General features: G+C 42.6%; 1 protein-coding gene across 1 annotated transcript in view; it reads left to right on the forward strand.

The window, feature by feature from the left end:
* The window catches only part of LOC124619430, a 641,742-nt gene that overhangs the window by 567,657 nt on the left and 48,875 nt on the right, over positions 1 to 25,210 (forward strand). The window contains exon 3 of the mRNA XM_047145805.1: positions 17,109 to 17,244. Coding sequence (XP_047001761.1) covers positions 17,109 to 17,244 — 136 coding nt within the window. The remainder of the gene's footprint in view (positions 1 to 17,108; positions 17,245 to 25,210) is intronic.

Below are 25,210 nucleotides of genomic sequence, written 5' to 3' on the forward strand. Positions count from 1 at the left end.
CTCTGTGCAAAATTCTACCAGGCGGCTTCCTCTTTCATTTCTGTCCCCCAATCCATATTCACCTACTATTTTTCCTTCTCTCCCTTTTCCTACACTCGAATTCCAGTCACCCATGACTATTAAATTTTCGTCTCCCTTCACAATCTGAATAATTTCTTTTATTTCATCATACATTTCTTCAATTTCTTCGTCATCTGCAGAGCTAGTTGGCATATAAACTTGTACTACTGTAGTAGGTGTGGGCTTCGTATCTATCTTGGCCACAATAATGCGTTCACTATGCTGTTTGTAGTAGCTTACCCGCATTCCTATTTTCCTATTCATTATTAAACCTACTCCTGCATTACCTCTATTTGATTTTGTGTTTATAACCCTGTAGTCACCTGACCAGAAGTCTTGTTCCTCCTGCCACCGAACTTCACTAATTCCCACTATATCTAACTTCAACCTATCCATTTCCCTTTTTAAATTTTCTAACCTACCTGCCCGATTAAGGGATCTGACATTCCACGCTCCGATCCGTAGAACGCCAGTTTTCTTTCTCCTGATAACGACATCCTCTTGAGTAGTCCCCGCCCGAAGATCCGAATGGGGGACTATTTTACCTCCGGAATATTTTACCCAAGAGGACGCCATCATCATGTAATCATACAGTAAAGCTGCATGCCCTCGGGAAAAATTACGGCTGTAGTTTCCCCTTGCTTTCAGCCGTTCGCAGTACCAGCACAGCAAGGCCGTTTTGGTTAATGTTACAAGGCCAGATCAGTCAATCATCCTGACTGTTGCCCTTGCAACTACTGAAAAGGCTGCTGCCCGCGTTTTGCGGCCTAATTACACTGCTGCGGAAGAATATCTGCGAGCTTTCGAGGATCATGTGATCCGCGAACGTAAGATAATCCATGATAGCAGCGGCGCATTTGTTGTTGTGTTCGATGCCTGCGTACGATAGTAGCGGTCCTTGGCGCTGCTTGTTAGCGTTGAGCCTTTACACAGAATGTTTACAATCAGCACCGTATACAAACACAGGAAGTATTTGGGATATACATAGCTCCTTGTCTTCGCAAGAGTAGCGCCTACGGGAGTGGGGAGCGGCAACCCGCAGGGCGCAGACGTCGAGCCGGAACAGCAGTAGTTACAGTCTGCGTGTACTCCAAATTTTAGTATCTGTTTTTCCTCGCGACGCGTTTCGGCGCTGACTGTCATCACAACCGTATAGAAGAAAAGCACAAAAGTACCAAATCAAAAAAGACAGTGCGATGTACAATGACGTAAAATCGTATGATGGTTATTACATACTACATTCATTATTATTATCACTATTATTACAAAACAATCGAAAGCTAAATGTTAATTATAAAGCATTTACAATATTTGTGTGCTCTGTGCTGTTGACTGAATAATATTTCAACAGGTTTGTTTGTCTTTACAATTGTCTCTCCAGCTGTTAGTTTTCAAAAATGTTAGGTCATTTTTCTAGTTATTAAAAATATTATTATTGATTGCTTTGGTGATCAACTTTCTTCCGTAGATCCTTCTATCTTGATGAATCTGTCTTCTAGCGTCCTGCATGCTTGACCAGGCTACTTAATTCCTCCAGCTTTCATCTTTGCTACACTGTCAGGTCATACCTTTCTTTTTCAACTAGCTGTTCTCTAATGACCGTCCTTTAAAGATTTTCCGATTTTTTTTCTCCTGTCGAATATATTTAGTACATCTTCACCTATTTCTTTCTGCCAGAGTCTAGGGCTTAACGTTAATCTATTATTACCGTTTGTTTAGTAAACTGTTTCTGTTTCCTAAACTATATCTGCTTTTCAAGAGTTTTGACATAGTGCGATATATTTTATTTGGATTTTGAATTTTGATTTTATTTATCACGTCATTTGCTATAGTAAAGTAGGTCTCCTCATATTTAAATTTGTGTTACTTTTGAGAGTTAAGGTTAACACAAATTATTTCATTTTGTTAACATTTCGCTGCGTAACAGTTTCACTCACATTTTGCAATTAACTGCTGGGTGACAGCTACTATTTACATGTTATTACCTCTTTAAAGAATAATACAATCACCGTAAATCAAAAATGGATTTATTTTTTGTTTTTTTTTCCTCTAGTCGCGTAACATGCTGGATAGACTCCTCTAATGCTACGGTGAACAGAACCGTCGACAGACAGGGTTCCTGTTTGACAGTGGAGTAGGTATTAAAACCATTTTTAATAACATTACATTCTGAACTGTGAAAGAGCATTTTCTGCGCATATTTCCAGTGAATTTAAATGTTTTGATTTGTAACAAAACCGGACAACTAAATCACCACAACAGTCGACGACATTACATCAGTTACTTCACAGCCAATGCGAAGAGCGAAACTCCCGACTTAGGTAACTTTGACATGGAGCTCACATGGAGTCAAGGGCCGCTTTAAAAATTAAAATATTTAAAAATGCTTTATTCTTAAAAATTACGGTAATACATGTACTCATGGTCTTTGTGGGTGTCAATATAATTCTTGAATTATTTATAATCTTTATGTATATTCCGTAAGGGTGTGGCGCCTTACGAAACTTCATTGGGGGGGGGGGGGGGGGGGGGAACTGATGTATATTATTGTTACCACTGTACTGCTGAGTGCCTAGTGAAACAGAGACGTCTGTTCATATAGATAACTTACAGTTTCCAAGTCGATTGACTGGCTTGACATCACAGGAGGCGATTTACGCGTAGAAGTTCTGAAAAGTTTTGCATTAGAGTGTGGATCTTCGAAAGTTTACTGTATACTGATATAGGATGAGTATGTGCAGAACACAATAACCGAAAAAGAATGCATTACGCTCCAGGATCTCCGTAGTCGAGTCTGAGTTTAGTTTGCAGGGAGAGAACAGAATAAATGCAATGTAGTTTATACACCACGGTGTATTTTCGGATCTGTAAGAGAGACTCAGACGAACTGGGTAGCATTCACTGAGATCTTCCAGAATATTGTGGAGTGAGAGAAACAAGATGGAGTCAAGAATTCGTAATACGAAAGTTAAAATTTTCAAAATACATTGATGGTTTACCAAATAGTTGACTGACGGCGTCCTTATCTTCAGAAAAGAATCGTTGCTGGATCACAGGAAAAAAAATCAGAACGCCTTAGATCGCTTTACGCGTCTGTAAATAAAAGATAATGACCATAACTAAGACAAATTATTTGTGGAGCCTGTCACCACTTTGTAGATTGAAAATCAAAATGCGAACAATTATTTTCTGGAAAAAAGTGCAGAAATTCACATGACGGGTAAACATTTTGATGTCATAAGTGTCCGTTAAACCAATATGAAGCGTCAGATGAACAATATCCCAAAGAAGGACTTCCCTAACTGTTCAACATCGTTATATGAACGTTTTGTACATTTACACAAGTAGAGGGTGACAATGAAAACTCCTGAAGCTTTAAAATCACCATCTCATTTTTCCTATGTCTCTTATTAAATCAGTCTTGAAACTTTTGACTTAACGACGTATGTATGTATATTCGTATGTATACTGATACAGGATGAGTACGTGTGGAACAGAATAACCGAATGTGGGTACACTGCGTTCCAGGATCTCTGAAGTTGAGGCTGATGTCAGTTTGCAGTCAACAGCAAATCCAATATACACCGCCTCAAAAATGTAGTTCGTAGTTCATAGTTTTAATGTTGCAACACTGCATACGGAGTACACGAAGTGACTACATTTACAGATGAATAGCAAAGCGGTTCTGAGGTACGAGGCAACAACTCATGCAGAAACACCAGTGTTAGTTTGTGGTGTAGCCTCCATGGCGGCAATGCAGTCGTTGAATCTGGCATCCAGCCGATTGTACAGATGGCGAATGCTGTCCTGGGATACGGTATGCCACACCTGCTCGTCTTATTCACGTAGTTCTGCAAGAGTTGTTGGTTGACGAGTCGTACAAATTACTTCTCGTCTCATCCCATGCGTGCTCGGTTGGTAACACGTCCGGAGATCGGGCTGGCCGGAAAAGTTGCTACATTTCTTGCAGAACACGTTGTGTTTCACGTGCAGTGTGTGAGCAAACATTATCTTATTGGAAGAACACATCACCTTACAATAGCAAGAACGGCGAAAGAACTGGTCTAACAACATTCTGCAAGTATGGATCGCTGGTTAGCGTCCCCTCCAAAAACACCCAAGATGAACGAGAGTTCTAGCTTATCGAACCCCATACCAAAAGGCCTGGGGTGAAGCGAGTGTCTTAGACGAATGTACTTTACGACACAACACTCACCAGGACCATGGCTTGTGTCTAGGCAGAATCTGCTTCCATCGCTGAAGACCTTGGCGCGCCATTCCATCTTCCAAATTATCCTCTCATGGCAACAGTCAAGTCGTGCTCGTCGATGATGTGCCCTGAATGGAAGACGGGCTGGAGGTGTGCGTGCTCGTAGTCGCACTGGTAATAACTAGTTCGCAACAGGTCGTGCTGACGCATCTGGTCTCACAAGCCCTTTTATCTGTGCTGTGGTACTATATGATCTGCCACAGCTGTCTTTTCAATACGACGATCCTAGCGGACGTCTGTGCTACGTGGATATCCAGAATCTCCTTTACGGGTGTGAGGTTTTTCACATGACCACTGATAATAACGTCGCTGCACAACTGACAACACGCCCAACTTATGTGGCAATTCTCTGAAGGAAGGCCACAATTCGACCCCTTTCAAACTATGTCAGTTGGCTGTAGGAAGCATGAGTGCGCCTCTCGGGCATCTGATAGCATCATGCTTTCGCACGACGCTGAGCCCTCTGGCTATGAGCATTCCCTATTAAAGGATAGACACAGATGGAGCTCTGGTAGCTACCCCTCTACCCTATCTGTTGGCTGACTATACTGAAAACATTATTAATACATCTGCTATCACCCAGGTAACACATGCCATAATCGTATTAAAATCCAGTTGTACTAATTTCACTTTCCCGGCAGTGTTTTTCGCTGTGTGATCGTGTGATTAGATTAGATTTATTTCTCGTTCCAAAACATCCAGAGGGAGGAGATCCTGAAGGATCTCAGAAAGAAATAAACATTTAGAAAGAAACCGAATGTGCTAACTTATCTTCCATAACGCTAGGTGAAACGGTCTTCATGGTTGCGGGAGAAGTCAAAAAATCTTAAGCACATTTTCATTTAACAAGTAACAACAAACTTACCACAAAACATTTAAATGTTGAGTAGCATGCTAATTCTTAGGCTACTGTAGCCATGCATCATCAAGTAGAAAACACTTATTGACAATGAACGCATTCTGTTTCGAATTTGTACACAAGTCAGATGGCACATAACACTCCTAGTATTCGATATTATTGGTGACATATACACATCGTTCGGATTTGCTAAGAAATTCTTCAATGCATTAGAAAGAGCTAGCCACCAACAAATCGCTTAGGCTCTTTTGAAATTGAATTTCGTTAATAGTTAACGTTTTATGGTAGCTGGGAAGATATCTAAAAAGTGTGCTCCTAAATAAAGGACGCCTTTCTGGACCAAAGTAGGTGACTTTAAATCTCTGTGAAGATTATTCTTGTACTTAATATTGACTCCATAATCTGCGCAATTAGTCCGAAGAAGAGATATATTTTTAACGTGAAATTTTGTTTAAAAAAAACTCATGAATTTATGGAATGAAAACAAACAAAGGTGTGCTAGCATTTTAATTTTTATATCACATTCGTCTGGCACAATCCGTATTGCAAGTATGGATTTGTTTAAGAGGATCGGCAGTTCCGCGATATGCTTCTCCATACTGAATATATTATTAAACTTCAATTTCAAGAATTTGATCCTGTCAACTTCTTCAGTCTGCTTGTCGTAAGATTTTAGGCATATACTGGCGGGAAACTATGAATGTCAAGGAATTGGCAAGGAAGAATTTATTAATCTTCATGAAAATTTCACTAACTGATATTTCTACGACTGTACATGATTTTCTATTTATTGCAATGTTTGTATCACCACGAAATAAAACAAACTTGGCACCTTGTAGTATTACTGATGAAAGGGCAGTTGGATGATGCCCGCTCTCCATGCTATCAATGTAAATGGGGATGCAACCCACAATGTTCTTAGAGGGGATTGAAACATCGGGAGTGTCAGCAGTGTCAAAGGTTGTCAAGAACATTTTCCTGTTGCTCATCGCATTACGAGCTGTCTTTTTCGACCACGATATGTGTGGAATCAACGCCGCAATGGAAAGGGTGGTTTTATTGACGCCCTTTATGCCATCTGCTGTGTCGACACACAGCAGCGGTGTGTTTGAAATGTTTTCCTCCGCCTTCCATAAGTAAACCGCGTGATTTCAAAGCAAGGCGTCGCTTTTCTGAACATCATTGCAGAGGTGCCAAAAGAAGGGGTAAAACGTGGTTAAGAAGGGATGTGACGAATTTCTCGTCGTTTGACACGTCAGCGGTGGCATTGGACAGAATTTTTGTGAAATTATGTATCAATGTGACATCATTAATTTACCTTACTTACCACATGAACTTCTCAACTGTGGCATTTTTTCTGCACGTGTCGATACTTTTCAGTTTCAAGTGTCTACGAGCGCTTTGGTGACGTCGCAGGGTGCTACACTTTTGCACCGTCGCTGAGGTACGTTGTTGGCACCTTCGAGTCAAATTTCAGACTTCTACGGTAACCGGGAGGAAATTACAGCGTTTCGTAAAAGTGATCCCTTAATTTTGAAGTGCCTTCATCATCATAGGCATATTTGGAGGCAGGTCTTCTACCAGATCGATGCCAGTAGTCAGCGTACGGCTCGTGACAAAATTTAGCACTTCATGATATTGATCTTTCTTCATGCAACACATCACCTCGTTTTTTTTCGTATCTAGAGACGGAGATGAAATCTACTGTCAGCTGGAGAAGTATTTCACCCTGTTAACCAATGCTGGTGTTATGAGCGGAATTCTGTGTTCCAGAGCATTCCCACTATATGCCACGATCGCTATTAGGACAGCGTTACGATACGTTCTTATTGTTTGCATTGGCAGTGTATCATCATAAATGGCTAGGCTAATATACAGAAAAATCACGACCACAAGCACCACCATTCAGTCAAAAAACCCATAAATAAACAAGCAAGCTCCAGGTTCATGCTCCACAAATTAAACAGAACCCCCATAAACAAATAGGACTACATATGAGAGTTAAGTACAATAACAACATTTAATAGTAGGGGAGAAGGCTTATTATACCCATAAGAAAAAGAAAATAAAACAAAAAATACGTAAACTGATAGGGAAATGACAGGCGACATGCACGTAACTTGCACAGCAACTCACTGTGATGACACACAGAACACAACAGAACAAAAATACGCTCACAAAACAAAATCTCACATACTCACCTGCAATAATAAAATAGTTCACAAAATATTAATCAAACAGAAACTGCAGATAGAATGCAGGCCAGACAAAAAAACACAAGAAAGCTTGGATCACAGGGAACACACACAAATTCAACAGATCAAGTATATAAACTCACGCGCAACTCTTGATCACCCAAAGACAACACAGACCGATAAAACACACACACACACACACACACACACACACAGAGAGAGAGAGAGAGAGAGAGAGACATATGCACGCAGAGGGAAAGAGAAAGGGAATAAAATTCAGTTATGCTGCCAAATTAAGATGAAAACAGCTGAACATCAGTGGTGATCTGACACACGGCTGAAACATAACCACCGAGTTTTGTGAATTGAAAAATAATAATCTGCGAGTGAAGTCCTTCAAAAACATACACTACGATTTTGTGTGCATCTTCACAACATATAATAATGTAGATGAGGAAGAATATTCCGGATCAGAATTACGCTTGTAGTTAATCTGATTGATTAGCTCACCGACCAAACCCGCAGTAGCATCATTTAATTGCAGACGACAAGCTATCAAAATACAGTAATGTTTAGAGGGTCTTAGAGAACCTATCAAAGAAAAAAATGGTAAATAACAACAGGCAAAAACTTGTTTGGCCTAATATCGTTCAGGTGTTTGTTACTTAAAAAAGTGTACGTTTTGCAGAACTGAATGGCACGAAGGTACTGAAACGCGCTTGGTCAGTTATATACACGATGCAGTTAATTTAAAGTGACCATCGCCTACGTTCGACTTCAACGTGCAAGAACCACTTACAGACGGCGGGCAGCACCACCAGCAATGGAGGTTATGTAAAGGGTGTCAAAGATACCTGGACTACACAACAGCCATTGTCGTAATGCGAAAACGAAGAGATCTATCTGACGTCCAAAAGGGCATGGTCATGGCTTTCGAGACAAGGGTGGAAGCATTTCAGAAACAGCTAAATTTGTAAGCTGTGCTCGTGCCACCGTAGATAGAGTATACCTTGAACGGCAAAATAATTATCGCTATCCAAAATCGACACCGAGGCAATTGTGCACCTCGGGCCATAGGTGACAGGGGTGAAATAAGGCTGCGGAGATGTGTTTTGGTAAACAGGTGTAAAACTGCTGAGCAACTGAGCACCCAGATGAACCGAGAGGCTACCAACATGTCTCCTCAACAACCGTCCAGCGAACGTTGCTGCTTGGGCCTCCAAAGCAGGCGTACTGGTTCATGTATCCATGCAGCCTGCTGTTACTCGGCGACGAAGGCTGGAATTTGCACACTTATTTTGTAGCTGGACATCCATGGAGTGTCGACAGATGGTATTTTCAGATCAGTCACGTTTTATGATCCATCAGCTTGAAACGTCTGGAAACAGACACACTGCAACAATCATCGGAAGGGTCCAGGCCCCAGGAGGGGCGTTATGATCTGGGGAATGTTTTTGTAGCATCCCTGGGTGATTTCATCATTTTGGCACAATGGATCAACACAAGTCTGTATCTGTCCGTGGGACCATGTTCACCAGTACGTACAGTTTGTTTCTTCCTGGGCACAATGGCGTCTACAATCAGTACAACGCAACGTTTTGGTTCGAAATGCATCACGGTGAGTATTCCGTACTCCCCTGTCCCCCAAGCCCAATCGAGAACTGTGGGACTGTCACGATCGGGGTGTTCGTGCCATGGATTATCAACCGAGTAACGTGGCGCATTTCGAGACTGCCTGATTCCACGTACCTGTCAATACGTGTCAGAACCTCACTGACTTTCTCCCTGCACATCTTGCAGTAATCCGCGCTGCAAAAGGCTTTTGACAGTTAATCACGTTCAGGTGAATGGACAGTATACATTAAAAAAAGTTGTTTGCGTAATAAATGGTCTGTAAACAGTGCCACTGCTAGAGCTTCAAAACCAAATGATGAATAATATTTTAAAATATTTAACGCTCTGTCACAGATTGCCTTTCAGCTCCGACAACCAAGCAATTAATCAAAAATGAAGCCCAGTAACTTTGCCTATTGTTTAAATTTAAAATGATACCCTTCATTCTCAATTCGGGCAAACCAAAAATTGAGTGCTTAAGGTTAAAAAGGACATATACTGATTTCTCCACTTAAAGGCAGCTGCCATCATTCACACTAAGTGGACGTTTTGACCAATTCTTTCAGCAATGGCTTACGATCGTCCAAGGAAAAAGCTTTCATGTAGGGGAGAGCGAGGCAAAGCAGCCATGGCGAGCTAAGTGACCTTAAGGATCTTGGGGAATGGTGCTGGCGTCGTGGGAGGAAATGCTCTAGCATATTCTCCCAGAAGGGACAGTCACCTCGTGAAGTCTAATCTGTCTATTGTACAGCTTCTCGGCCTTTTTGTGGATTTCACTTATTCTGTTGTAAGATAAGTGATCAGTTTGTGTATTTATTGTGCAAAGGGAATGTGACATGTCTTTTTAATGAAAATATGTCGGAAGCGCCATATCCTGGCTCCATAATCCTGAAATTTCGGCCATGCTCGTAGAGGGCTTATAATTTTTGTGTAATCTACATCTACATCTACATCTACTCCGCAAGCCACCCAACGGTGTGTGGCGGAGGGCACTTTACGTGCCACTGTCATTACGTCCCTTTCCTGTTCCAGTCGCGTATGGTTCGCGGGAAGAACGACTGTCTGAAAGCCTCCGTGCGCGCTCTAATCTCTCTAATTTTACATTCGTGATCTCCTCGGGAGGTACAAGTAGAGGGAAGCAATATATTCGATACCTGATCCAGAAACGTACCCTCTCGAAACTTGGCGAGCAAGCTACACCGCGATGCAGAGCGCCTCTCTTGCAGAGTCTGCCACTTGAGTTTGTTAAACATCTCCGTAACGCTACCACGGTTACCAAATAACCCTGTGACGAAACGCGCCGCTCTTCTTTAGATCTTCTCTATCTCCTCCGTCAACCCGATCTGGTACGGATCCCACATTGATGAGCAATACTCAAGTATAGGTCGAACTAGTGTTTTGTAAGCCACCTCCTTTGTTGATGGACTACATTTTCTAAGGACTCTCCCAATGAATCTCAACCTGGTACCCGCCTTACCAACAATTAATTTTATATGATCATTCCACTTCAAATCGTTCCGCACGCATACTCCCAGATATTTTACAGAAGTAACTGCTACCAGTGTTTGTTCCGCTATCATATAATCATACAATAAAGGATCCTTCTTTCTATGTATTCGCAATACATTACATTTGCCTATGTTAAGGGTCAGTTGCCACTCCCTGCACCAAGTGCCTATCCGCTGCAGATCTTCCTGCATTTCGCTACAATTTTCTAATGCTGCAACTTCTCTGTATACTACAGCATCATCCGCGAAAAGCCGCATGGAACTTCCGACACTATCTACTAGGTCATTTATATATATTGTCAAAAGCAATGGTCCCATAACACTCCCTTGTGGCACGCCAGAGGTTACTTTAACGTCTGTAGACGCCTCTCCATTGATAACAACATGCTGTGTTCTGTTTGCTAAAAACTCTTCAATCCAGCCACACAGCTGGTCTGATATTCCGTAGGCTCTTACTTTGTTTATCAGGCGACAGTGCGGAACTGTATTGAACGCCTTCCGGAAGTCAAGAAAAATAGTTTCTACCTGGGAGCCTGTATCTAATATTTTCTGGGTCTCATGTACAAATAAAGCGAGTTGGGTCTCACACGATCGCTGTTTCCGGAATACATGTTGATTCCTACAGAGTAGATTCTGGGTTTCCAAAAACGACATGATACTCGAGCAAAAAACATGTTCTAAAATTCTACAACAGATCGACGTCAGAGATATAGGTCTATAGTTTTGCGCATCTGCTCGACGACCCTTCTTGAAGACTGGGACCACCTGTGCTCTTTTCCAATCATTTGGAACCTTCCGTTCCGCTAGAGACTTGCGGTACACGGCTGTTAGAAGGGGGGCAAGTTCTTTCGCGTACTCTGTGTAGAATCGAATTGGTATCCAATCAGGTCCAGTGGACTTTCCTCTGTTGAGTGATTCCTGTTGCTTTTCTATTCCTTGGACACTTATTTCGATGTCAGCCATTTTTTCGTTTGTGCGAGGATGTAGAGAAGGAACTACAGTGCGGTCTTCCTCTGTGAAACAGCTTTGGAGAAAGGTGTTTAGTATTTCAGCTTTACGCGTGTCATCCTCTGTTTCAATGCCATCATCATCCCGGAGTGTCTGGATATGCTGTTTCGAGCCACTTACTGATTTAACGTAAGACCAGAACTTCCTAGGATTTTCTGTCAAGTCGGTACATAGAATTTTACTTTCGAATTCACTGAACGCTTCACGCATAGCCCTCCTTACGCTAACTTTGACATCGTTTAGCTTCTGTTTGTCTGAGAGGTTTTGGCTGCGTTTAAACTTAGAGTGAAGCTCTCTTTGCTTTCGCAGTAGTTTCCTAACTTTGTTGTTGTACCACGGTGGGTTTTTCCCGTCCCTCACAGTGTTACTCGGCACGTACCTGTCTAAAACGCATTTTACGATTGCCTTGAACTTTTTCCATAAACACTCAACACTGTCAGTGTCGGAACAGAAATTTTAGTTTTGATCTGTTAGGTAGTCTGAAATCTGCCATCTATTACTCTTGCTAAACAGATAAACTTTCCTCCCTTTTTTTATATTCCTACTAACTTCCATATTCAGGGATGCTGCAACGGCCTTATGATCACTGATTCCCTGTTCTGTACATACAGAGTCGAAAAGTTTGGGTCTGTTTGTTATCAGTAGGTCCAAGATGTTATCTCGACGAGTCGGTTCTCTGTTTAATTGCTCGAGGTAATTTTCGGATAGTGCACTCAGTATAATGTCACTCGATGCTCTGTCCCTACCACCCGTCCTGAACATCTGAGTGTCCCAGTCTATATCTGGTAAATTGAAATCTCCACCTAAGACTATAACATGCTGAGAAAATTTATGTGAAATGTATTCCAAATTTTCTCTCAGTTGTTCTGCCACTAATGCTGCTGAGTCGGGAGGTCGGTAAAAGGAGCCAATTATTAACCTAGCTCGGTTTTTGAGTGTAACCTCCACCCATAATAATTCACAGGAACTATTCACTTCTATTTCACTACAGGATAAACTACTACTAACAGCGACGAACACTCCACCACCGGTTGCATGCAATCTATCCTTTCTAAACACTGTCTGTACCTTTGTAAAAATTTCGGCAGAATTTATCTCTGGCTTCAACCAGCTTTCTGTACCTATAACGATTTCGGCTTCGGTGCTTTCTATCAGCGCTTGAAGTTCCGGTACTTTACCAACGCAGCTTCGACAGTTTACAATTACAATACCGATTGCTGCTTGGTCCCTGCATGTCCTGACTTTGCCCTGCACCCGTTGAGGCTGTTGCCCTTTCTGTACTTGCCCAAGGCCATCTAACCTAAAAAACCGCCCAGCCCACGCCACACAACCCCTGCTACCCGCGTAGCCGCTTGTTGCGTGTAGTGGACTCCTGACCTATCCAGCGGAACCCGAAACCCCACTACCCTATGGCGCAAGTCGAGGAATCTGCAGCCCACACGGTCGCAGAACCGTCTCAGCCTCTGATTCAGACCCTCCACTCGGCTCTGTACCAAAGGTCCGCAGTCAGTCCTGTCGTAGATGCTGCAGATGGTGAGCTCTGCTTTCATCCCGCTAGCGAGACTGGCAGTCTTCACCAAATCAGATAGCCGCCGGAAGCCAGAGAGGATTTCCTCCGATCCATAGCGACACACATCATTGGTGCCGACATGAGCGACCACCTGCAGATGGGTGCACCCTGTACCCTTCATGGCATCCGGAAGGACCCTTTCCATATCTGGAATGACTCCCCCCGGTATGCACACGGAGTGCACATTGGTTTTCTTCCCCTCTCTTGCTGCAATTTCCCTAAGGGGCGCCATTACGCGCCTGACGTTGGAGCTCCCAACTACCAGTAAGCCCATCCTCTGCGACCGCCCGGATCTTGCAGACTGAGGGACAACCTCTGGAACAGGACAAGCAGCCATGTCAGGCCGAAGATCAGTATCAGCCTGAGACAGAGCCTGAAACCGGTTCGTCAGACAAACTGGAGAGGCCTTCCGTTCAGCCCTCTGGAATGTCTTTCGCCCCCTGCCACACCTTGAGACGACCTCCCTTTCTACCACAGGTGTGGGATCAGCCTCAATGCGGGCAGTATCCCGGGCAACCACAGTCGTAGTCCGATCGGGGGATGCGTGGGACGAGCTGGCCGTCCCCGACAAACCCCCATCCGGAACCCCACAGTGATGCCCATTGGCAACAGCCTCAAGCTGTGTGACCGAAGCCAACACTGCCTGAAGCTGGGAGCGAAGGGATGCCAACTCAGCCTGCATCCGAACACAGCAGTTGCAGTCCCTATCCATGCTAAAAACTGTTGTGCGAATAACGTCTGAACTAATCTACAGAGAGCACAAACAAATCGACACAAAATTCAAACGGTTATTAAAATACAAGATTGCGTAGTAAATGCAGTAATGCTGCTACTTGCGCACTGCTGACACACTGCTCGGCGGCGGAAGGAGACTACGCGATTTTACACTATTCAGGTACTAAAACGCGATGCTACAACTCTCAGATACTATAATACGCCCGAAATTTATGAATTAAACAATGCAAGTACCAAAAACACGCAAAGAAATTAAGAATTAAACTATGTAACAAATGAGTGAGCTAGTATACGACTTGCTGCTGCAGCTGCTTATCCAACGACGGCAGGGAGCACACTGACTGTGACCAACCGACACTGGCCGTTCAAAACAAAAACAGAAGACAAACGACTACGCGAATTTACACTATTCAAGTACTAAAACGCGATGCTACAACTCTCAAATACTATAATACGCCCGGAATTTATGAATTGGACAATGCAAGTACCAAAAACACGCAAAGAAATTAAGAATTAAACTATGTAGCAAATGAGTGAGCTAGGAGTACACGACTTGCTGCTGCAGCTGCTTATCCAACGACAGCAGGGAGCTTCAACGTGGGCAAAGTTGTCATTTCGGCGATTAGTTGTGGCCACGTTATGTTGTGGGGGTGGGGAGGGAGGACATAAAAGCAGCTGGCGGAAGAAGGGCTACAGGCTACAGGGCGACACCTATAGCAAGTCCCTAAAGCGTGACCTACAAACGGCAAATAAAGAAAGAGAAGAAAAAGCGAGTAAAACGTAGGAAAAACCAAAAGCACCTGAAATGAAAAAAGATTTGGAAATTTATGGTAAGGTGTTATGGGACCAAACTTCTGAAGTCATCAGTCTCTAAGCCTACACACTACTTAACCTAACTTAAACTAACTTACGTTGAGGACAACACTCACGCCCATGCCCGAGGGAGGACTCGAACTTCCGAGGGGGGAGTCGCCCAGACCGTGAAGGTGTCTCAGACCGCGCATCTATCCCGCGCGGCCCCGAAGAGAAGAGGGGCAATAAAAGGAAGAGTGCAAGAGCAGATAGCCCAACGCTAGAAGAGCTCATTTTCATGACAATCACGAAGACAAAGAGTGCTTGTATTGCGTAGAAAAATTTTCAAATTCAAGTCTAGAAAAGCAGTGGATCCAATTGTGCTCGCTGGCAGTAGTGGCCATGCGGTTCTAGGCGCTACAGTCTGGAGCCGAGCGACCGCTACGGTCGTAGGTTCGAATCCTGCCTCGGGCATGGATGTGTGTGATGTCCTTAGGTTAGTTAGGTTTAAGTAGTTCTAAGTTCTAGGGGACTGATGACCTCAGATGTTAAGTCGCATAGTGCTCAGAGCCATTTGAACCATTTTGAACCCGATTGTGCACGCCCTGGGCCCACGACGTCTGTACAGCAGCTGAGGAACGCAGTACGACTTCTCTTTGTGAAAAGCTGAAGTAAATTCGAATCATGTTTTACAGTAAAATCTATTTATTTGCTTGCTAAATTCGTTTTTATCCCTTACTTTTCAGTTTAAAGCAATGTGGCCACTCATCCCGAGCAAAGCGGGCACTTTACCACTTCGTGTAAATTGAAAAATTGCATAAAGCTCGTAATTTGATCCTAAGGTGATTAACCTATTCTACACTACTGGCCATTAAAATTGCTACACCAAGAAGAAATGCAGATGATAAACGGGTGTTCATTGGACAAATATTTTATACTAGAACTGACATGTGATTACATTTTCACGCAATTTTGGTGCATAGATCCTGAGAAATCAGTACCCAGAACAACCACCTCTGGCCATAACAACGGCCTTGATATGCCTGGCATTGAGCAAAACAGAGCTTGCATGGCGTGTACAGGCACAGCTGCCCATGCAGCTTCAACACAATACCACAGTTCATCAAGAGTACTGACTGGCGTATTGTGACGAGCCAGTTGCTCGACCACCATTGACCAGACGTTTTCAATTGGTGAGAGATCTGGAGAATGTGCTGGCCAGGGCAGCAGTCGAACATTTTCTGTATCCAGAAAGGTCCGTACAGGACCTGCAACGTGCGGCCGTGCATTATCCTGCTGCAATGAACGGTAGAGCCACGGGTCGTAACACATCTGAAATGTAACGTCCACTGTTCAAAGTGCCGTCAATGCGAACAAGAGGTGACCGAGACGTGTAACCAATGGCACCCCATACCATCATGCCGGGTGATACACCAGTATGGCGATGACGAATACACGCTTCCAATGTGCGTTCACCGCGATGTCGCCAAACACGGATGCGACCATCAAGCTGCTGTAAACAGAACCTGGATTCATCCGAAAAAATGACGTTTTGCGATTCGTGCACCGAGGTTCGTCGTTGAGTACACCATCGCAGGCGCTCCTGTCTGTGTTGCAGCGTTAAGGTTAACTGCAGCCATGGTCTCCGAGCTGATAGTCCAGGCTGCTGCAAACGTCGTCGAACTGTTCGTGCAGACGGTTGTTGTCTTGCAAACGTCCCCATCTGTTGACTCAGGGATCGAGACGTGGCTGCACGATCCGTTACAGCCATGCGGATAAGATGCCTGTCATCTCGACTGCTAGTGATACGAGGCCTTTGGGATTCAGTACGGCGTTCCGTATTACCCTCCAGAACCCACCGATTCTATATTCTGCTAACAGTCATTGGATCTCGACCAACGCTAGCAGCAATGTCGCGATACGATAAACCGCAATCGCGGTAGGCTACAATCCGACCTTTATCAAAGTCGGAAACGGAATGGTACGCATTTCTCCTCCTTACACGAGGCATCATGACAACGTTTCACCAGGCAACACCGGTCAACTGCTGTTTGTGTATGAGAAATCGGTTAGAAACTTTCCTCATGTCAGCGCATTGTAGGTGTCGCCACCGGCGCCAGCCTTGTGTGAATGCTCTGAAAAGCTAATCATTTGCATATCACAGCAGCTTCTTCCTGTCGGTTAAATTTCGCGTCTGTAGCACGTCATCTTCGTGGTGTAGCAATTTTGATGGCCAGGAGTGTATATTATACTCCAGTAGTTGTAGATTGTAATGGCTCATTTCTATGCATTTCCGGCTATTGCACCTCAGCTTAAAAAATACTTTGCCCAATTTTCAATTTACACAACAGCATTGTTGGTGAAAAATCTCAACAGTGCTGATGTTGGTTGTTTCCGTAACAAGGAGGGTGACTTGAAGAGAGGGTGTCTTAAGTTAGAACGTGCGCCCTGCCGCGGCCAGCTTGCGGGCGTTGACGGCTGTTTCTCGTGCCCGCAGAGGAACCGCAGCGACGAGCGGCAGCTGGTGCTGAGGGACGTGCACTTCAACGCGCAGGGGCCCTACTCGTGCGAGGTGTCCACGCTGACGCCCATCTTCACGCGCCGCTCCGAGGAGAAGGAGCTCACCGTCATACGTGAGTACCACCCGTCTCAAGTCTAACTCTAAGCCTACACAAGTAAAAAGCAAACACGCGGGCACCTGCTAAGCCATCACGGAACGAAAGAAGAATTTGTATGACACTGGCTAAGACACGCCGTGGGGTAGCTTCAACAGCCACAAAGCGAAGGGCGTTCTTACTCACACACGATGGTCCCCTTCCTCAACCTGTGTGACAGTTGTATGTTAAGGAAGAAAGGAAGGACGAAAGAACAGTATTTAACGTCTGGTCTACAACGAGATCATTAAAGACGGTGCACAGACTCGGACTGCGGAACGAAAACAGGAGTGGCTTTCCAGAGGAACACTCCCAATATTCACCTTAAGGGGCTCCGGAAAGGCTCAAAATCATGAAAAGTTCAATTTTTCCTTTTTTGCGTTTTCTGAATCTGCAGACTATTACCTTTTAATAGATATATAATTTATTCAATTCCGAAGACTACAACTATTTTTAAATTTTTTTTGAAATGTGTTCTACATGGGCGTGACCCACTGTGGCGCTGTTAAACTGCTGTCAAATGGTGTTATTATTAACGTCCGTGTTCATCAGGTACATTTAAGTGATGTGAGATAAAGTATGTGTTGTGGCTAACCTGTGATGGTTCAATATATATCGCCGGTGTGATTGTCGATTGTTTCATGTTTATTTACTCTGTCGTTATCTCGAAAATATTCGTAATTAATTCTGTTTCTTGAGTCTCTGTTTTGTTGAAGTATAATAATGAGTAAAAGTAAAGTTATTAGAAATCCTCTGAATGCTTTTAAGAAAAGGAGAAATGTTGGAAAGCCAAAGGTATGTGTTATTACTGTAAACAATAAAGACGATAACCAAGTGAGTGAACCTAACCTCTCAAGTACACCTGCCCATACCAGTCAAAGTGGGAAAGAAAATACTTCACAGAAGAAGCTTGCTTCAATGAGTGAAAACTATGAATGTTTTATGGGCGAATCGGATGTGAATGAAATATTTGATATGTCGGTTCTCAAAGGAATTTTTTCAAACTGTGTAAGATGTATTCATTGTAGTGAAGTTGGTGTGGAACTCTCCATAATAAAGCACGAAGGACTTGCTAGTGAAATACAACTGAAATGTGATAAGTGTTCATACATGACCACCTTTTGGAACAGTGTTGCAGTAACTGCAACTGAAGAAAATGGTAGCAAAATCTACGAACACAACAACGAGCGATGCTTGCTTTAGACAAGGAACGCCTTCGGGCTGCAGACAGGGCTGTAAAGAGTCTAGAAATACAAGCAAGAGTAAACAGGAGGAGGAACAAGAGAGAAAGCTGGAGGAGGGGTTTGCAGAGGATGAAGATAATCCATCCTATGGACCTGGAATGCACTAAAAAGTTAATCCAATCTTTGTCGCTCGATTCCCAAACCTTTTATTTTCTCATACTAATTACACGTTTTCTAAGGATCTTCCAAACATATTTGTTTCAAACTTTCAGTAAATGTTACACAGTACCTTCTGCATAATTTAACACAGCCTTTTTCCAAAAAACTGTATATTTTTGAATATATAAATAAAAAATTGCAAAAAATGTTGTGAATTTTCATTACAATTGAAAAAAATCATCTTTAATAACTGAACTAAAATTTTGTAAAATCCCTGTGTTAAGTTGTAGCCCATATTCCAATAAATAATCTGTAAAAAGCTCAACTTCCTACCTCAAATACTTTGTGAGGAAAGATGTAATTTATAAGCGTTATTTTAACATTGCAAGTATAGGGCGTTCCGGAGCCCCTTAATCTATTACAGGAAATTACAGGTAGCCTAAAGCTCGGTCACCGGATAAGTAACGGAACCCAGAGCAATTTTACGTAAGGGGCACGATTATGTGGAGCATTATTCTCGGGAACCAATTTCACTAGAGCCCTGACGACAATGGAAAATTTTTACTTCCATCTACTAACGGCTCATATAAGCTTCACGGCATCAGTTCAATGAACGTTTTAGTGCGAAGAACATGTTTGTGTTTCTGTGCTAGCTGAGTAGCTTTCGCTACTCAAATATTGAAGCTCCTAGCAAACTGGAATCGAATCCTCAAGTAACAAGGGAGAGAGGCAGGCCTATAGGTACATGCAAGAGGACGGTGAAAAGGGAAGCAAGGACAGCCGGCAAGACCCGGGCGGAATTGAGGGAAATGGCCAGAGTCAGAAATGGCGAGTTCTCGATGACCTATGCTCCCAAAGGGGTCAAAAGAAGTAAGTCAAGTAAGTCTAGGGAACGTATTTTTAGAATTGAGAATAGACAGATATATGTCCGTTCGAGGAAGATCATTCTACATTACAAAATACAATTGTATAATTTGGAAGTCTGAAAGTTACTACTGTAGTTTCGAAACTAATTCAGAAACAGCGGTGGGACACGTTTACGCAGTATCTTGCTTTGCCATTCTAACTGATACCCCAGTAAACGTGGCTTTAAGGCAACAGCAGTTGGAAACGCAATCTTAAATAAATGAAGGCACAGGGAATAGAAGATATCAGCTCCTAAATGAACAATTTGAAACTAATGAAACTCAAGTAAAAAATTTAATCCCATGAGAGCAATGAGTGATACGCTAAAATCAAGTACAAGGAAAAACTTTGATGGGCCTATTTCTGATGACATAGTTAGTGCTCTGCCCAAAGGCAACTTTTCACATGGTAGGTCTCCATGTTCTCCTTCTGTCTTCTGCCAGCCTCTTCAGGTCCGCGCAATTTCTGCGTCCATTTACATCGTTTATCACGCTGTATCTTCAACTACCTCTCAATCTCCTCTCACAAACTAGAATTTCCAAGAACTTATGTCTCAACGAACGTCTCATCCTCTTCTTCTGCAGCAGTCTGATCAAGAGAATCAAAGTTGATTTTGTATTTACAGCTTGAAACGATAGAACCAGTTCAAAAGATATCAGGAATGATTCCAGTGCCTTAGATGTAAAAGGTAGGCCCACAACGATTGTGCAACAAGAAGCACATTTTACATGAGTAAATTTCAATCCGTACAATGTTATTGAACAGGTCTTTAATTAAAATTCAGACTTCTATGCAGGACATTTTAAGCTAACAGGTGGAATTTCGTCAAAAAAAAGAAAAAAAAACCAAATTGTTTACTGTCAGTAAAATTGTCTTCTGTTATAACGTTCCTTGGTGTAAGTAAGATTGTAATTTTATTTATTGCCAAAAAACATATTTTCTAAATCTTAGTAGTATGTTTTCTTTACTCATTATTATGTTTTATGAAATGTATAAACATGCCCCCATATATGCGTAAACTTGCCCATGTCTGGGACACGTTTACGCATTCGACTTGGGCCTGTAAAAAATTATTTTGCACTCTTAAATTTAGCATTGAGTTAGAGTAATAAACTCGTTATAAGACTAAACAATTTTAAACAAGACAAATCTAATAAAAATTTTAAAAATTCCGGAAGGAAATCCGCTTTAATGCGCACCAGTATCCCCTACATACAACACGACGAGAATGGTCGACCTAAATTTAAACAGTATAAATGACCGTGTAATCAGGTGTTGGCCTAACCTCTGTACGTTACGCTGAATAAACTTAAATGTTTTAGTTAACAGGGATTAATTCCACGTGTGCTAGACTGAGCTAAAAGGATTAAATTAATCTTACTGTGGAAGTCAGAGACAACAAAGCTCGACTTATATACTCGCCCTCTACGTTTACTCAAACAAGCAAAAACCAAGATCAAGGAAATTAAATTGACATCATTCTTTGTCACTGAATACAGTATCCACAATCGCACAGTAGCTGTGAAGAAGATGTAGACACATGCTAAACCTATATTAAGTATGTTTTATAATACATTTCTTAAACTTTACATAAATGTATGGAATAGTTCTAATTATTTATAATATCCCAAATTTTGTAGGCTTCTGAAGATGACAGATTTATCTGTTCAAACCAGTAAAGCGAAATAAAAATAACTGCGCAACTAACGACTGCATTTGTCTCTGAAATATATAATACAGTTGCTGAGAAAATATCGGCTATGAATAAAGTCATAGTACCAATGTTGTTGCATAATAAGTATGTATGCACCTAGAAATTCACTCAGTAACTCGAAATGCACCGATACGACTAACCGATGCCACTCGCATAATACTGTAAACAAACAAGCACGAACTCATGTACACAAGCTGTCAAATTCGAAAACCGCGCGGACTGCTGATCTCAGCTGCTCTCACGCTGTATAACGGCGGGATATAAATCTGATCATTTCACATTTACAACATGGGAAATCAGAATCTGCAAATGTACTGAATGAATAGACGCAGGTGTGCGTATTGATTCATTAAACAGTAGTAACGTTTTAAGGAGAGATGGGGAGTAAAGAAATTCGTTGCTGCAATAAAAAGCGGATGTTTGTCCACATGTTCTCACAAGCCAGACTCCTAATGGTGCGATCTGAAACTACGCCACGGCGGGTATGACCAATAGAAACGTGAAGGGATGTTCTCTCTACTAACATTTTTTTGTATATCTTGTAGTTTTCGTGTAGCTACCTGTGGGCTTGTATACCATTCGGATGGGTGACCATCTGGGTCTGCCGAGCGCTGTTGGCAAGCGAGGTGCACTCAGCCCTTGTGAGACCCACTGGGGAGCAACTTGATTGAGAAGTAGCGATTCCAGTCATGAAAGCTGATCACGTGTTCTTCCGTATCCACATTCAAAGACCCTGTCGGCTAAGAATGATACGGCGAACGTTCGGTACCGTTGGGCCTTCCGTGGCCTGTTCGGACTGAGTTTTACAATCATTGAACCGAGGTGTACCAGCTGCTTTACCAGCAATGGAGCCTATCTGATGGTTCCATTCCATGACTCCACAAGTTTTTACGCTGAAGTATTTCTGTAAATTAGCAGCTTCTAATTGTGACTCATTGACTGTATAGTCATAAGGTACTAGTTTTCTTCATTTAGTGATTTGCACGGTTACAAGTGTCTGACGTTTACTGAACAGTGTGAGTCCTAAGTCAATTTCTTAATAATAAATATATAGTTGATACCTGAAACTTCCTGGCAGATTAAAACTGTGTGCCGGACCGAGACTCGAACTCCAGACCTTTGCCTTTCGCGGGCAAGTGCTCTAAAAACTGAGCTACCCAAGCTCATCATATTGAAAAGACGTATCTTACCTCCACAGTCGCTACTCCAGCAGTAAGCCGGTGCCAAATATTATGAGAGCACGCCGAAGCTAAATTACAGAGCATTCGTGTTTACTCAAGATTCGAGCAACTATTGTCTCCGTAGCGCGTCCTTATCTGTTGTTATAGTAACCAGAAAGCCAAACAAAGAAGACCTACTTTTTCAGCGTAGAACCCTGGAAAAGCTTTGTTCGTAGGGCTGCATGTGTCGGGGCGGTGTTGTGTGGCCGTCGGGCCGGAATATTGTGGGTAATTGTAGCCCGCGTGGCGCCGGGACCGCAGTAGAGAGCGATCGATTGGCGGCTCTGTTGACTTTGCCGGCAAGACGGGTGGCGCGACCGTGTCTGCTCGGTGTTTTGCTGGCGTAATTCTCACGATTGCTTTCCCCGCACTAGTGTAGATAGCATCGAAAACGTCTGAAAATCTGTGCCAGGTGCTGTCAAAAGCTCTTTAGACACAAAAATATTTTTAACAGGGGGGGGGGGGGGAGGGGGGGGGAGGAGTGGTTCAACGCACTTGTTCTTTCGCTGAGTTACTTATTCTACAGAAAGAAGAAACCAAGTGAACTAGGTGGATTCTTGTTAGTGTAGAAGGATCAGTAATTTAGACGATGCAGAATATCCCATCAGCCCAAAAAAGTTACAAGATTGAATTAATAAGAAATATAGAAAAGTTTAGACCGTGGTTTTAATGCTCTGGGTGTTTCACATAGACTCGCCCTTAATGAGTACAATGGACAGAATGTTCACAGAAACAAGTGAAACTGTCAGAAAATGTTATTCAAACCGAGCGTCACAATGGCTTGAAATCCGTTATTCGATTATGTCGTCAAAACGTTGACAGTTCATATGGATTTGAGCAAATTGTCTTTTGTGGTACTTTCGTGTTGACGCCACCTGGCCTTGTTACCTTTTATGATGTTTTCCAGAAAATAATTGTCTCCGTCTCGCACTTCATTGAGGTCGTGACAGGTGTCCACACATCGCTGTTTTCCTTCGGGAGTCAGGGCTGTGGACATACTTTACACATATTTCTCCTTGCAGAATTTTCTGCAGAATCTGTTGAACACTTCATTTAAAGACGTTGCTCCATTTCCATTTGTGACACAAACACATTGCCACACTACAGATGCACATCGAATGTTTGTATTTTCTAGTCACAACTGACTAATCGAATGTACGTATGTTGTTTTCAGTTGTTAGTTCATGTTCCCATTGTAGGCACTGTGCTGACGTCGCTTATACAATAGGAATAAATTTATTTTCGTAATTTTTGGACGGACAGTGTACAGAATTACGCCGCCAGTAATTCCGTTGTTTACAGTTGTCAGTTCAAGTTCCCATTGTAGGCACTGTGCTGACGTCGCTTATACAATAGGAATAAATTTATTTTTGTAATTTTTGGACGGACAGTGTACAGAATTACGCCGCCAGTAATTCCGTTATTTCAGGTTGTTTGGATCATTAGAATACTTCTGAGGCTCCAAACCAGACACAATTACACCAATGCAAAACGGATTTGCACTTTGAATTAAGTTGTTCACGGCTTTACAATGTGGTTCAAGATTGGGTCAGTCAGTAACCTCACTAATATCGGCATATTGACTACGCTTACTATATTTTATACAAACTCCCACTTATTTTTACCATTATACAGCGTATGACTGGTAGAAGCGGAAGTATTTGTATTCGTGACTGAGAACGGTGTACTGACATCATTATATCAGTATTTACGTCATCTGCAGACTAATAATTATAGTTATCACAAGTCGTATGTGTTTATGTTCGTTAGTACCTCCAAGTCCATGTGCCAAGTGCAAGTCCTTAATGCTTATTTTGCCCCGGGCTCCAGTCCAGGTGATGAAGTATGGACACGTGGACGCAAAACGGTCAGTCTATACTTACAGCTGCAGTCCACTTAGCGGTGCAGTTACGACTGTGCAGAGAACATCAGGTTGTAAGTTACGTGAAATGTCTGTGGGAAGACTGTTAGACGCAGAGATGAGGCAACTAACACACTGATGTGTATACCTATTGAGATATCACATGTAAAAGTACCTTCACTTTACCAGTTACACCTTGGACATCCTCCAAGAAACGACTGCCGAATCGAATCCCTGAATGCTAAATCGACCAAACTTATTACTACACGAAACTCTAACCATCTCCAAAGATCCTTGTTCTTCAAAACATTTTTTCTGCGCAGTAGCATCTGTAGCAAGTCTTTCGATATGCACAACCTCATTAGATATTACGGTACTGTGTTTGTTAGCAAAAATTCATCTCGTCCTTTATATTATAATGTAGAAAGTTTGGAGAGTTCTTGACATAATATCAAATACACCTTCAGTATCCACTTTCCCACATGAAAATTCCAAATCAAACGTATTACTACACTATGTCCTCCACCTACACATCCCACCAAGTATTGGTACAGCAAAAAGATAATTTCTACGACGAATTTACCGGTTCGCACGACGGCTAACAAGGCTCTTCGTCCTCATCATCTGAAGACACATTGTAGAACAATACTCTTCATCACTACACGCCTGCGATGTGTCAGTCTTCTCCTTTGTTAGTTGCGGATCGAACGCTGGAAAATGCATTAAAGATACTCACAAACTTGTAATTGTCATCTTGGAGAAATCAAACTACGATCATTAATCACATATTCACCCTTCAGTGTGACACATTTTCCCAACGATGAATGACGAGGCGGGGAGATCTGTAAGTCTTCATTTCAGCTCTTTGCTGTTCAGGAAACGTTTCGCCTCGAAAATCACC

The sequence above is a fragment of the Schistocerca americana genome, chromosome 6 (genome assembly GCF_021461395.2).
Source record: "Schistocerca americana isolate TAMUIC-IGC-003095 chromosome 6, iqSchAmer2.1, whole genome shotgun sequence".
In the NCBI taxonomy this organism is placed as follows: Eukaryota; Metazoa; Arthropoda; class Insecta; order Orthoptera; family Acrididae; genus Schistocerca; species Schistocerca americana.